Source organism: Calliopsis andreniformis, chromosome 9 (genome assembly GCF_051401765.1).
Source record: "Calliopsis andreniformis isolate RMS-2024a chromosome 9, iyCalAndr_principal, whole genome shotgun sequence".
Classification (NCBI taxonomy): Eukaryota; Metazoa; Arthropoda; class Insecta; order Hymenoptera; family Andrenidae; genus Calliopsis; species Calliopsis andreniformis.
The window spans coordinates 4,327,551-4,343,919 of NC_135070.1; the positions used below are offsets into that span (position 1 = coordinate 4,327,551).

Sequence of the window (16,369 nt, forward strand, 5' to 3'; positions counted from 1 at the left end):
AAGTAAATTGAGAACAACAGACACAATAACAGCTGATGTATAAGTAATAATATGACAAAAAAATTTGTCAGTATGAAAAAATTCTTCTTTCGTCTTTGTTTCTTGTAGCTTCTCAAATCTTTGTATGATTCTAGACAGATATGTCAATTATTATCGATAAAAACTTGACTGTTCTATCTTAAGTAGTTTGTCCCAGAATTGTACATATCTAACAAAGCGAAAGAAATAGTATTACTAGTATAGAGATATAGGTTGTCTACGCCTACGTCTTGAAGGGTGTTAGAAAGTTAGAAAAGGAGCCCATGTTTTTTAATTACTGATGACGGACACTTAGAAGAATTTTGTAGTTGGTCTGTAGTAGTGTACGTTCTTCAAGTCAATCGTTGGCACCGTTTATGGCGCGGTCGCAGAGCATCTGCTATTTTCGAGTTACGGGGACTTTAGTTTATGATTGGTAAGTTCTTTAGGCGTAAAGCACGTCTTATCGAGAAAAATTGAAGGCTATTGGAGGTAATCTAGAGGCTTTCGCTTCTTTCTACCTCAATAGCAAAGACGTGTCATAAAGCATAGAATTATTGAAGGGTAGGTTTATCGTGCAACGCTCCCAGAAACTGATATGCGGCACATAGATCTGTTACCTGGAGGAAATTCTCTTTTACTTTTCCTCACAGTTCCATCCATCATTCTCAGGACAGGTATCGGTATCCTTTCTCGCTAACAATAAGAGAAGCGCGTCAAGGGCGAGAAGGAAAGCAGACGGCGATGGCCTCTAATCCACTGATTGATTAGTAGTTGTTAACGAAATTAATTAATAAGTGGTCAGTTGAAAAGCTACGAGACTTTGTAGCGTTAAGCAGAATGCGTTCGTTATTTACTCTGACCATCAAATGAAGGATTAGGTGAGATAGTCTCAACTGAGAGCAACAGTCTTTTGGAGAGCAATTGAAGTCATTTCATAGAGCATTCATATTCGAGATTAGGTTTGGGAATTATTGGTCCCAAGCCACCTAACTTGAGTGGTCCTTCAAGGAATATTAGATGACATATACTTATACGAAGTATAAGTTACAACCCTAATATACGTATTTCATATTTATAAGTTTTTGTTATCGAGGCAGTTCAGTGTAGATTACTGAACAATAATGTACATTAATTTATTTTGCTACATTCAAGTAAAAAGCTTTGCCATTATTGTCAAAAATACTTCTTTTGAATTAGAAGTACTTTTCTATACAGCGTATATGTAATATAACTTAGAATTATTTAGCAAGGGATTTCAGACTTTTAGCCAGTAATATGTTATCTAAGAAAGAAAATTATTCAACGATGATTCCTACAGCAATAATGAGAAACAATTATCGATCATTAACAACTCTGACAAGTGATATTGAAATAATATCCACTGAAACATTATTTTTCTTATTCCTGTACCACAATTAATGACGATGATAGCTACCAATTATAGCTATGATTAAATCGATATTGACACATTACCTTAGCTATTTTTTACTTATATTTAAAACTAGGTAGCTTCAAGAGTAAATACTATAAGTACGATACAAATCAGGGACAGTATAAGAAATCTCACATACCAAATAAGTAATTTCTAAAGTTCATTTGTGCTCAACTTATGCACGTGTACATGGTCCCTGATTTAATTTCATCTGACTTGATGTCAGCTATTCTTTCCATTCAGTTGGCAAACCATCAATCGATGGTTCACGGGAACCGATTCGAAACTAATTCAAAGGACAATAGCGGTACGTACCTGCGTGTAACACCAGTTCTCGGCTACGGGGGTGTTCACTTCCGGTGGTGGAGGGCTTGGTACACGGCTTACTGCCATACTACTGCTGCTGTGCAAATTCGAGCTGACCCGCGACGTTTGTGGCGCACAGTCGCTCACCGCAAGTCTGTAACACACCAAAATAATTACATGATTTTAGGTTCAAATTCTGCAATTTAGTGAAAATCGATATAACATTTTTAATCGAACATTCATAAAATAAATAAAATCGAATATTTAGTTCATATTTACTATGAATATGCACAGTAAACTCTTATTCCACTAAATGTATTTTTGCTATATTATGTAGATTATTAATAAATATAAATATATTAATGAATATACATATACCTTTTTACGAATGTGACGTGATTTTGATTTAGGTAATATACGAATTTAAATTAAAGAAGCAAAATGGATCACCAATTTTTTGTCTAAAAGAAAATGTACAATATGAGTATAATATAAGTAGGTATATTACCTGTATATGTTATATGTACATGTGTGTATACAACGTATATAATATACATTACACATATACACTGTATGTATATGCATTAACAACATACATTATTCGTATGTGTATATGTATACTTATGTATAGATATACTTGTGTATTTTTTCAATTAGCAACCAGTAAATGAGAATTGGTACATGTTTTTAAATTACGTAATTGGATATAGACCCACAGCAGGAGTGTATTGAACTGTGCAGAGCTGGAAAGAAGCAATATGAACCTGATTGCTCGTAATATAATCTTCTCTGGGCAACCTTTGCTATATTTTCGAAAATCAGATAACGCATTTTTTGCTTTGACAGTTGAACGATAACATATGCGTGTGCGTGTGCGCATAAACAGAACGAAACAAACAGGTTACGTGGACTTACCAAATACTATGCAGAGCTGGAAAGAAGTGTCGCGGAAGGAATGTGAGTTTAATCGATTAGAGTGAAATAAGCCACGCCTCGTCTCACACATTTTCAGTTCCAACGTATTATTAACACTTCTTTTCAGCTTCACATGATATCGTTCTTGCTCCTGTTGTTAAGAACACATTTCGGCATTCTGATCGAATTGACTTTATGTGCATTTGATGTGGTTAAAAGAGAAAGTGCTGGTGTTATTATTATTGCCTTCGTAAAGGAGGTAATTGTTTCTTACTTTTCTGTATCTATTTTTCTTATTATACACATTACTTTTATGCAATCCTCTTATACTCATGAATTATTTTTATTCTTTTATGTAAGATATTAGGATACTTAGTTTATTTACTTCAAAAATAACACAGTTTTATAACATTTTTTAGGTAAATAACATGATACAAAAATTGAAAGTGTAAAAATGCAAAACACCACAAACACTTAACAAAAGCAATTACATTATTGTAGAAATATTTTGGTGAAGTTATATTACTGTGGATACATAAATGCTTAACATTTTTAATATATCTGCTTCTTTGATTAATCAACACGCATACTTTGTATTATGGAGTTGAACTTTGGTAATCAGAGTATTACATAAATAGTGTGTCCAAGATTAAATGTGTATCGTGTTAAAGCTGATATTTAATTGAACACTTTAATTAACATTATGCACATCTTGATAATTTTGAACCTTTTTTACTATGTACAATCTTCAGTTTCCTATAGGTAATTGTATTTGATATAAAAAATGCGTTATTTTTGTAACAAATAATTGAAATGGAAAAGGTATGCTTCTATTTCTACTATCTAAAATATAGAAATAAAAATAATTCATAAATATAAAACAAATACATATCTAAAAGAAACATATAAAACACAGCTAAAACGAGTAAAAATAATTTAACTACCAAGATTAAAACTCTTGATTAGCACGAAAGTAAACATCTCTCAAACATTTTCCCATACTGTTACATCACTTTTCTGACCCATTCTTTCTTAAAGATATTTCCTAGACGTACTAAATATTAAAAATGTTTGGTTCATTTGTCGAAAGCAAAGACCTTTGCAATTAATCCCTTTTAAGAGTCTCTGATATCTAATGATCTAAGCGATCGAATACGAATCACTCTGTAGTTACAGAGTGATGAACTGATGTTCTGACGAATATTGTCTGAACTTGTCTCGCACATACGATAAATATGTAGTTCGAACATATTCGTCAGAGCATCAGTTCATCAGAAAACGCATCCACTGTAACCGCAGCGTAGAACGTAGCGGAATAAGGTAGAACCTCGAACGCTCTCTTATGATGCATGTACCTAAATAAAAAGACAATAAAAGCACTGAACTGAACTAAATTAAACCGAATACGCATAGATTCAACTCGAGATGAGATTTTAAAATTCATGCGTATTGCTTGTAAGTGACTTCTTTCTAGCTCTGCACAGTATCTACTCACTTCTTCATTCGCGCAGGCAGTCCCCAAGTGCTATATTTTATGGATGCTAACGATGCCGTTTGAAGCACCACTACTTGCAGTTAAATGAATGAAATGGCAAACTTCCAAGCTCAAGCAATGTGCGAGGAAACAGATAAAATTCAATTCGATTTTGCTCAGTAAATGAATGAAACGACAGAATCTAACAGAAATTAGATCGTACAGAGTATCATGTCCAATGCGTCAATAATATTAATTATTATTCCATTACTATGAATGAACTATTTTTGTTCTAAGATACTTTTTCAACCTTTTGCAGTGACGATAATATTTTATATGTTTTAAGAGAATAATTTCGAATTTGTGGAAGATATATAAATATTTTGTAAAATAACCAGATTTAGTTATAACTAGACTACGGATGTTCATATAAATTTATATTTTTACAATAACAATTGAAGAAATGATCTAGACAGAAATTCACCTTCTAAATAGTAGTACATATGTATGTATATTTTATGTTAATTATCTTGTACATGAATTTTGGGAAAAGAAAGTTTCTTCTCATAAAATTTAACAAAGTAGGTTTACTTTAATTATTAGGGAATTGTTGTACTTTAAGTCATTTTAATTTTTTAAGATGGTGTAAAAAATATTCCACTATGCATATTCAGGTATTAAAAAAGTGGGACACTTTTAACTCCACCATGCTTCAAAGAGTTAAAGTATATGAACTAATAAACACGTGCTTATTATAAATTCCACACAACATATCTATGTTCTACCTTAATTGATATCATTTTACTTCTTGTAAGATCACAATTTTCTATAGCCAAGACATGTATATGACGCCGATTAAAAATACCATTAATCAAGTACATTCATTTATCTATACTATTTTTCGAGCAAAATTTCATTGACTTTATTCCTGATATAGTAACTCATGTACTCATCTCCCTCGTATAGTCACTTCCATCTATCAAACACTTCCACCAAAGACCACATCTCTAAACACGCTAATCATTATCAATCACCTCGAAAACAACTGTCATCTCCAACCAGAAAGTTAATTCCATTCTTATGAATGAAGGTCATATCCACGATGTTAAAGTCACATGCGAACTAAAAAAAAGTCTTGTTAGATACAGGAAGGAAAAGGGGATCCTGGATTCGCTGGTCGCAAAAACAAGGGTGAACAATAGTGGGATGGGAGAGAAAAAATAGAGATTGGCTAGATGGAGGGGCTAAGGTAAAAAGAACGAAAGAGGAAGGGTATACAGAACACGCGACGGTGCTCACGTGCGCCAAGTACGAAACTACTCGAGTATCATCAAATCGAGTACATTAGCCCCGCAGGTTCATCGGACCTGCTGCTTGCTTGCTAATTTTTAGCCGCTTGACAAACCGACGTCGCTACTTGCCCTAATCTTTTAATTTAAAGATTCACACTTATCTGTTTCGTGTTAGTGATTTCATTGACGATCGTTCATGCCGATCTGTACTTTTTAGTGTTTTTCAGTCTACAAAATGATCCACGCAACTGTTATACTTTAAGAGCATTTAGGATAAGAGTACCAATTCCTGTGTGGGGTCTGAATACTCTGCCCATTTTTTATTTTCACATGTAACAAAATGTAGCATTATTAAATTGAAACTACTTGTTTTCATAAACTCGGACCTTTAAGGTGTTTCTTAGCCAACTGTATTCGAAAAATGAGAGTTCATCACTAAATGATGAACATAAAATTGATATGATACTATGTACATTATAGTTATCTTTTTTAACACTATTTAGATTTATTGAAAAAAGTTAAATTCTAATATAATGGTTGCAATAAAAAAATAGGATACTCAGCTGACTACAGTTTAGCTACAATTGATTAGCGTCATTGCAGTTGATAGACAAATGTTCACAGAAATCTCTTTTTTCATTAGCAATTACGAGAAACTATACGGACAGTTTTATTGAAATTCACGTATTCACTTCATAACATTTCAATATAACTTTATTTCAATTTTGGTAACGTTCTTCAATATGGTTTTCCTGTTTCAGACATAAAAGGTAGCTGAGAAGAATTTTTTTCGATTAAAATTTGGACAAAATCTTGGACTTTTGCGTTTAGCTAAGAACTATCTTAAGTTATATATTTGAATTGAAAATGCAACACGTTTACATTTCTAAAACACTGAAACACGATAACTGTACAATAATTAGTACACAGTATTTGTTCCGTGCATTTTATGTGTGGCAATAATTAGTGCATGAACTTCTTTTTGTATTTTAATTAATATTTAAAATGTTTAGAATATTTTAGTTACGAAACAATTCCTATAAGTGGAAAAAATATTGAATTTAATGTAGATACGTTGAGAAGTACGATAAAATGAAGTAATACCGTTTAATTTAATATTAGAACTACCGTGGTTAATCTATGTTTATTTATAACGATGTGCCACAATTACAAATGTCTGAAAAGGTATGTAATTTACAGAAATAATGTTCTTTTTATATTCTTCAGCATTAACTGAGAAAAAATAAAGTTTGTAAAATATAAAAATATATGAGGAATAATCATACCAGTTATTTTGACAGGTTTGGTAGTTCTAGCGTTAACCAAAACTGGGACAAGTAAAACCTTAACAAGCACAGTAATTACACATTTACCCTGCTACATTTGCATAGGTTAAATTCTCTCATCATTCTACGTAAAACAGCATTGCCGATACAGTGATTAAAAAAATTATTAATTCACGGAGTATTTAAAATAAATGACTGAAGAAATTGCTTAAACAGTTAATGGCAAATTATAAATATTTCGTGTGTCACTTATGCACTGATGTCTGTTTTAGTTTAGTGATTGTGCACACGTTTCACGAATGGCGACATAATTTCTAAGAAACAAATATGGCAATCAATTTCTGGTACACGTATCTCAATATCTTGACTGTGTGAAAAAATAATTCTTTGTTGAAGACACTCACATCGACAATAAGATATACCTAATCCTAGACATGTAGTGTCCTTTGAATCAGTCATCTTCCTCCATTGACATTTCCTTTAATTGCTCCGAAAATAGAGTTATTACTTGAAACAATAGCAGGGAGCGGCCTGTATATTATGTACATACCTACTAGTAAAAGAGTGCATACAGGTATGTGCGTATTACGCAATTACATTCGAAGTATAAGTCTTTTATGCATTCCGATTTCCGCGTGCATGTATCTGTCCAAGCACATATTGTCTTCCATTTGTCTAACATCTATCACTGATAAATTACATATGGTCATTCGTATATCGTACAGAATTCAAGTACTCTTTTCAGTGCAATAATTAAAAATATTTAGATATGTCTCACATTTGATATTTATTATTTTCATTAGAAAAATTATACGATTCGATGGGTGATATTTCTGTGAAGACTTAACAAGAAAGATAAAAATTGGCATTTTCATTAATAGTTGGACTATTGCTATACATATACTTCACAGTAGTTTTTATGATTGATTAATATTTTGAATATAATATATGAATGAATTCGTCACATATTTCTATTTTACAAATATTGCTTTTAAAGGTTTGAGCCTCTATTCTGTATTATGGACCTGCATGTGATTATATTTTCGTATTTTCAGAAAAAGTCCCCTTAGTTCAATTTACTTTTATCAAAAATATAAATCCTACCTTGTAGGTTCCACTTAAATGTTGCGTACATTATTATTTCGTGATGTTTAGTCCCCTTTCTGGGATCTGAAATTCACAGACCCAGTTATGAGGCTGATACCTCTTTGTATAAGTTTATATCATTCACGATTACATAGAAATTGTTACCCACATGTAAGCAACGTGACAATTAAAGCGTTAATAGAGTATGTACCTTGTTTTCCGATTTCTGTAGATAACCAAGGTTTCATGGCATAATTGTATTAAATTCGAAATACATATACAAGACCATTCTGGGTTGCACTAGCGTGCTTGAGAGGCTACACATGGTGTGGAAGAAGGGTTCTAACGCTTTAATGTGATAATACTTCAATGTATCTAACTTTTTAAAGAATTCACTCTCCCAAGAACTTCCGTCGCTTAAATACTTGTTTTCGTTTAACAATGTTAATTGTTTTCGTTCACCTGTTTTTTTCTCTGTGAGAATAAACACAATACTTTCCTTAATACAGAAGCTTTAATATTCTACTATAATACTTGAATGTATACCTACTTACTGCTAAACCAATTATTTGAACTATAGTATACGTGTTATAAACAGACCGCAGATCTTTATATATTTATGGGAAGTTTCAATATGCTAAGACCTATAGAATTCACATAATATGCAAAAATGTATAAAATATCCAAAGTTAAATACATTTTATAGTACTGAAGGAGCAAAACGAGTCTTTATTTAGGTTCCACTTCCCTAAATGTATTTACGAAAACAGGAATTTGTACAAACATTCGCTATCTAGTTATAAACATTTAACGAAGACTAGATGAATATTTCGATGTTTTAATTTCACCTAATACATGTAACGATGAATATAATACTGGAAAGAAATGTCAACACGGTGACTGTAGTTTCGTTAATATTTGAGAGATATTTGAAAATTTTGATTCTGTATAGAAGAAATGGGAAAAGACAAAACAGTGAGTGTTCGTCTTATTTTTTACCGCGCTTCATTATTATGTATACATAGTTTAACCTTTAGAGTATGGAGCCTATTTTTGAAACGCAAACGACGAAGCGTGATCACTAAGGTCCTGTAATAAAAAAAAAAGTATCTATATTTTCTGGTATTTTAATATTACATAGAGTTACGCTACATCATTTAATTATGTTAACAAGATTTATTTTTACGAATTCAACAAAAACAGTTTTCATTTAGATATTATATCTAAGCTTTGGTTTCTTAACAAAACATAAAATAAATTTTGGGAGATCCAACTTTCTTCGCCCTGTACTCTAAGGGTTGAAACGTGTTAACAATTTAGAAGTTGCATGTGTGTCGACAAGAGCGCTGCCCGAACGCCTGTGACGCGACGCCTATAAGACCGAATAGGCTAATACCTGTGTTTAGCCCCTTCCAAAGGCAAACGCTTCCGTTTACGAATGCCATTCGCGTTACGTTAAGACATGTGGAGGTATAGAGGTGAACCACATTGTACGACTAAATTGCGGTTCGGAACAGGAAAAAGTACGCTACGAGCTTCTACATGGTTAACCGCGATACCGAGCATGCTAAATCCGTTTCGATGATAGGCTTTGACGTCAAGTTGCCTGTTTCAACATCGACACAATCGCGTCAAATTGTTATTATGGACAGAACAAAGGGTGATTAAATTTATACAGGGTGTTTCAGTAATACATATCAACGCTCCACAGCTGAATCTACACACTAAAATAAGCAAAAAATGAATAAACATGTGTCCTATATACTTTACTATTCGAGTTGTGGGTGATTAAAGAAAATATTTGAAATATCCTCCGTATGCGTCAATGTACATAACTGTATGTCTTAGGTACGATTAGTACTGACTTTTGTACTGGCTCGAAAATATCATATAATAATATACTTAAGTTCTGAAAGAAGTGTTATAACTATTATGAGACCCAAAAACAGTAATGCACCGTTAGATTGACACGATTTTGGACCGACAGCGTCCAACTCATGTATATACATATAAGACTATATGGAGCACTGGAACTGCGTGCTGAAGCCAAGATAGAAGGATGGAAATATATGGGAAGTACATACAGCTCCATTTCTTTTATGTCTGCTTGAGCATACTGCGCATGCGTCATGGAAGGATGGAGAAATATGGGCAGAGTATAGCTCCATCTCTTTTATGTACCCTGGAGTGTAATATGCATGCGTCAGAGAGGTAATGAAAGGAAACGGAGAGATATATTTCTATACTCTGATGTTGGCTTCATGGGCCTCTCATTGGAAGTATACCCAATGCCCTATATATTCTTATGTAGGGTGATCAGTTTATCTGGAAACCCTCCGAGTGTTGGCAGCATTTATTCTAAATGCTGTTGGCATTGTACGAGCTGCCAACACCTATTAGATTTCCAGTTAAACTGATCACCCTGTACGTATATGGTCAAACCATACCGAACACGTGGTGTCTATTCTCTCAAGGGGCCAGTTTCAAGGAAAGCCTAAAGCCACGCTAGCTTTACAGCTGCACCATAAGAGAGACAGGAAATGAAAGCAAAAGAAACAGCAGACTTTTTTTGTGTCGAGGGATTACATTGCTCACTCAAAATAAATCGACTGAGGTTGATTTGAATTGTTTTTTATCAGAAAGATCTTACCAATTTAATGAAAATCTTCTTTTTGACATAAACTAGAAATTAATACACATTTTATTTATTATAATTGCCTCAGCGCTTAACATATTATGTTTCGAACACCAAGGAGTCTGAGAGTCGAATGTACATAAGTGACCTTAACGATCTTGCAGATAAGACGATTTCAATAAGTGGTAGGGATGGTTTCCTTCAGTCTAACAGGGCACCACTGTATTGAGGTTCTATTTATAAAATTTTAAGTCCATTGGATAGTATTTTCAGAAGTTATAAATTATTAATTGCAAAAATGTACTGAAAGCAAGTCACAAAAATATTTAAACGCGTAGACATCAAGTGAGTAAAAAACAGCCCTGTTACAGAAAATGTGAACATTGGTGAACAATGCATAAAGAGCGTAATTCGTACAGGCAAATACCTGCATTTACAGAGAGATGTGTATGTATGTGTATATTTACAGTACATTATATTATCAAAAAATTAAATCAGAGGAAACACTGTACAATTCAGTCACAGAAACTAAATAATAGAGAAGGGAAAATTATTATTCGTAAAATAAAAAAATCGAAATACTTCAGCTACGAAACTCATCTAAATAGTTCTTGACAATTTTAAGAAGAATGTTCATCCCGAATAATGCCTCAAAATTTTAGGAAAAAATGACTGCCATGGTAAAATTCCAAAACAGAATCCATTCACTGACAAGACGAATCAAATTAGATGTTTACAATTTACAAAAAGGTATATAAATAAAGATAATGCTTTTTGAGATAAAGTAACCTTTTCAGACAAAAGCAAATTGAATATACCTAATTAGCATGTTGGGTTGAATGGATATTGGTATGCCTGGAGGAAACCTAATTTAGAAATAAATAGGTACTACGAATTTACGTCTTACTGTAAAGTACGACGGTGATTCTGCGATGTGGGTGTGTATAGTAGCAAACGTCACTTAAAATCTTGTTATTAGAAATGGTATTCTAGATAAACATAAGTATTTTAATATATTAAAAAAAAAAAGAAACAAGTTAAAACAAAGTGCCATAAAACTGGGTTTTAAGAAAATGATTATTTCCATCAGGACAATGACTTGAAACATACTGCCGCAATTGTAAAAAAAATGGCTACTATATAATACCTCGCATATGTTCCATACACCTCCAGAAAGTCCGAACATTAACCCAATCGAACATTGTGGTCCCCATTATGAGCGGAAGTCAGCAGGAGACTAAAAAATGACAATATTAATTCGAAAGACGAACTAAAACAAAGAAACGTTAAAACTATGGAGTTCCATTGAGTTCAAAGTAATAAAGAAGCTACTACACAGCATGCAGCAACGTCTAAAAGCCGTAATTAAAGCCAAACGTGATCCAACTATACATATATTAATACAAAATAAAGTAAGAATAATTAATGTCGTTCATAACTTCTACAGATAATATTCGATCGACTTCAAATTTTATAGATATAGAATCTTGATGCTTCCGTCTCACAGTAGTTACAACATTACTTTCAATATTGAAGTGTAACATGTATGTTTTTATTGTTAAAACTTTTAACAGCGAGCCTTCGAATACTTTCATGAGCCATCGCATATTTTTTTGACCTATTTTAAAATCCCTTGTAGTACGTGCTCCAAAACTCTATTTTCGCATAAACTAGAAGTAAAGTAGTAGGGACCTATACAACAGTACCTGTTCTATTATTGTAAAGCTTATTAACAAATATACGTTTAAAGGGAAGAATTTTTTCGAAATTATTCATAGTACTGAATTCGCTTTTCAGAAACACACAATTAAAAAAAACAATTCTTCCCACGTATAACAATTCTAGAAATATTTGAGGAAACATGTTTTTAACCCCAACTTTAAAAGCTGTTTCACCTCTTCAGCATGGACGATTGCCGATAAAAAAATATATCTGACGAATGTTTTTGGCCACTCTACAAACCTGTCAAGCTAGATCAAAATCGTTGCGTTTCTATTCACCGTTGTTTACTCTTGCCAAAATGAAGAATACTACAAATGTAGATATCGAGGAAAATGCCCTGACAAGGAAATATATCGAAAGCACCTCAAAAAGTTAAATATTATCGTTCCAGAATTTATGTTAGAATATATAAATATCTCCATTATTTATTATTTCATGAGTAAAGTCCTCAGATCAAAGTTACACTGTGAGTATGGAAAGAATTTTTGGATAAGGTCATTTTTTAAATGGAAACCTGTATTTTTCTTATATCCTTATAGATTATATTCCTTACATTTTTTCATACATACTAAGCAAAGGGAAACAGTGGAGTGGTTAGCTCGTTTTCAGGGCCTTGTTCCTTTAGATTTTTATCTACATGTGGGGCAATCTGAAAAATATTGTCCACCTTCTGAAATCTACAATATCAGAGTATGAGGCAAAGAATTACCGCAGAATGTGTTTCAATTACGCCGCGCCGCAGAAAATAGAAAATGTATATGAAGCAATAGTTAAAAGAATCCAATTGTGAAATGCAATGAACAGCTACCGTGACTTTGAGTATCTTTAGTTTTCAATTTCAAAATTGCCAATGAAATGTAGAAGTAAATATGTAGAATTCCGTTTCCATATCCAGGATTCCAAAAATACCGATAATCTTGAAATATGGTAAAAAAATGGCCACGAAAAAAATTCTTTTTGCGAGATTTTTTTCATAAAACCATAAATAACGGAGATTCTTAGGTGTTCCTACTTAGATATCACACTTTGTATACGTATAAGAAATGTAAGATATGTAATGTAGTAGATTATACGTATAGGTATTCATGTAAACTACATACGTATTTATAGAAAAAAATAAAGATAAAAAAGAAATATTACTTAATAATTCAAGACCTTTTCTTAGAAATATGTAAGACACTCCTGGAAAATGTTACAGCTAATATATAGTTTACGATTAGACTATGATTGAGGTTACGTTATTTTTAGTGAGAAGATGACCAGAGTCTTTAGATGACTAAATGAGTAACCCTGGACTCGTTATTTTCGACATACTAGGTGGCTGTGGTTATCTGTTAGTCTCTTTAGCGACTAAGCTTAGAGATTCAGAGGTATATCAAAATAAAAGAATGAATTAAAACAATTTAACAGAATAAAATTCCTTACAGCCAGAAAGTTAAGTGAAATCGTCTGGACCCACCACGATAATTGTTTTCACGGATGAAGGCTAACTCGTCTTAATTCGGTCGCTTGGTGGTTAATGCCTACTCAGGGGTAGATACGTACATGTAAGCTTGGTAACGAATATGACAGTAAACGTCGAGGCTTTTGAGTCGGAACAATACTAAACTTTAATGAAATTATGTGTTTAACGAAGTGTTCATTATTTTCCTCAATTTACAAAATGGAACCAAACTTTTGGCCAGTACAGAGATAAAAAATGACATTTTGAAATAATGAATCATTTTAACTACTTTACTATTTTTATTTTAAGAGGAATGTGAAAAAAGTAACTTCATTTTATATTAAAAGCGAATATAAATCATGTTCATATGTTTTGTTTTCATTTGAATGAATTCATTTAAAGAAAATAATGTATCAGCAGAGAAGGTTGTAATGAGATCACCACGCAACAAATTATTTAAATTTAGAATCCAGTAACTGTTGTAATGTAGCTATCTTTGTTCTCGAAACTGTTCTCACTATAAACATTTCATCAGAAAGATATCCACATTGTGGTAAAGTTACCATCGTATCAACTGAAAACAATCTCTCCACAGATCTTGACTGGTTTTCATCGAAACATTCAAAACAATCTCTATCGCCGATCTACACTGGCTCATGAAAGTATTCGAATACTAGGCCGAAACATTGTCAATTTTTGAATTACAATCCGTAATTTCATGAAAAGAAGACGTATTTTAAACCTCTTGAATGCTATTTTAAAGAACGAATTCTCTACTTTCACATCTCAAAGTTCAATTTTAATGCAGATGTTTCTACACTAGGAAGCAGACCTACAGTGAAGATAGTTTGTCTCTAAAAAATTGTATAAATAATCAAAAGGCTCCAGTTTTCTTACAAATTTTTTTTTCGCAATCGCAATTATGTGTATAAAAATTGAAATTTCATATTTACAAAAAAACCTTCGCAAAAGTCGATGTTCGATTTTTTATTCTCGAGCTAGTCCAGTTTGAATAAAGTGTGCTACTGGTATCAAAATATTCAGATTGCAAATTAGCGTCGATCCTAATTGTTATAACTATAGAAAGCAAACGGCACTTTACTTGCTTCTCTTCATAATTATATCTATTCGACCGTATAAACTCCGTGTAATGAGTGCTCTGTGTATTATTATGTCAGTAATAAACACTTCATTTAAAAAGAAATAACACGGCAACAAAAAATCGCACATCAACTTTTATGGAGCTTTTTGTAAATGCGAAAGTCATTAAATACGTGGTAAATTCGATTGTGAAATAGAAATTTGTAATGAAATTGTACACGTTTGAGTATTTACAACTTTTTAGAGAAAGACTATCTTGATTTTCTATCTGCTTCCGTGTGAAGAAATATCTTCGTGGAAATTCAACTTAAGGATGTGTGAAATAACTTCAGGAAAGTTAGTGTACAATTTCTTTTCGCGAAGTTACAGTAATTCAAAAATTAATAATGTCTCAGCCTAGTGTTCGAATACTTTTATGAGCCTGTGCATTTTCGCGTCATTTTATGCATATTTACTATTATAATAGATAATACATACGTGCTCATTAGAGTTTGTCTGCACCAGGCACTGTGAGAACTGTATTTTTGACGCAGTTGAAACTGTTGACATAATAGAATTACAAACTATTTGAGAAATTATTTCGGAAAACATTTATTGAAATATAGAATATTAAATAAAATACAAGATTATTTCATTTAATAACCAAGCAATAAAAATAAGTGAAAAAGATCATTTGCTTATTCAAAGAAACTAACACATAACTGTTTCAAAATAACATCTATTCAAACAAGATGATACATTATTTGAATAATTATTTTTGTACTATTCTATTTAAACAATGTTCAAGCTCGGTGTGTATTTTAAGAAAATATTACAAGAATATTCCCAACCCCACGTAAATCTAAACAATCCGATCACCGAAATATTTTAAGAGTCCCACTCCCACGTCCTGGATCGCTCGTAAAATTTCTCGTTAATCCACACGAATGTGATACAGCCATTCGTCAAATTTCTCGCTGATGCTATAGTGTCGAGGCGCCTTTACGTAACACGCTCCCTTCCCAGCTTTCAAACGTGGCCCGTTCTAACTTTCACTTCCACGTTACTCCCACGTCGCTTCTACGCTAGATACAATCTGAAGCGTAAAGCAAACGGGAGAAGAGCCACTGTTCAGGGCTGCTCCTGTCTCGAGGTTTTGCCGAGAGAAAGATCCCAGACGCGGAGTTCTATTGTTGAATCCGCCACGATTCCGAGGAGAGGTGAATGCAACGCGAACAACTTTTGCGTGAACCGAGAGCATGGAACGCTTTTTCCATGCACGCGTGTCAGGAGTACCAAAAGAGTGTACTTGGAAGCGTATCCAGTTGCCGCTGTATTGTTGACAATACGTATAGAATATTGGGTCATCTGAACCGTGATGTCATTTCTCATCTCACATTTAGGATAAAAAAGTTCCTATTTAGAAGTGTTTTGAATCTGGTGATGTGAAATAATTGTAAAAAGTATAATCCATGACCATCGAATTATGACCTAACTTAACTTAAAATGATCTAACTTCATAAGATAGATAGGTTGAGAAATCAATGTGATTTAAATGACTGATAGATGACGTAAGGAACTCCAATTTTCAATGTACAGTAGTGTCTTGCTTCCTGGCCACAGCTCGTGACCGAATCTGGTCAACTTATAAGGGTGGGTCTATACCATAGATAAAT

The 16,369-nt window shown here is 32.9% G+C and overlaps 1 protein-coding gene across 9 annotated transcripts in view; it reads right to left on the reverse strand.

Annotated features, from left to right (window-relative positions):
* Rdx (BTB/POZ and MATH domain-containing protein rdx) overlaps window positions 1-16,369 on the reverse strand; it is an 84,609-nt gene that overhangs the window by 34,022 nt on the left and 34,218 nt on the right. For 8 of the 9 annotated variants that reach the window (XR_013002729.1, XM_076386219.1, XM_076386215.1 and 5 more), the window contains exon 2: window positions 1,769-1,913. Coding sequence is in view for 8 of the 9 variants with exons in the window: in XM_076386215.1 (XP_076242330.1) it covers window positions 1,769-1,913 (145 nt within the window). In the remaining variant the exon portion in view is untranslated. Of the gene's footprint in view, window positions 1-1,768; window positions 1,914-11,594; window positions 11,685-16,369 lie in introns of all 9 variants that reach the window. The other variant, XM_076386217.1, reaches the window with a different exon arrangement.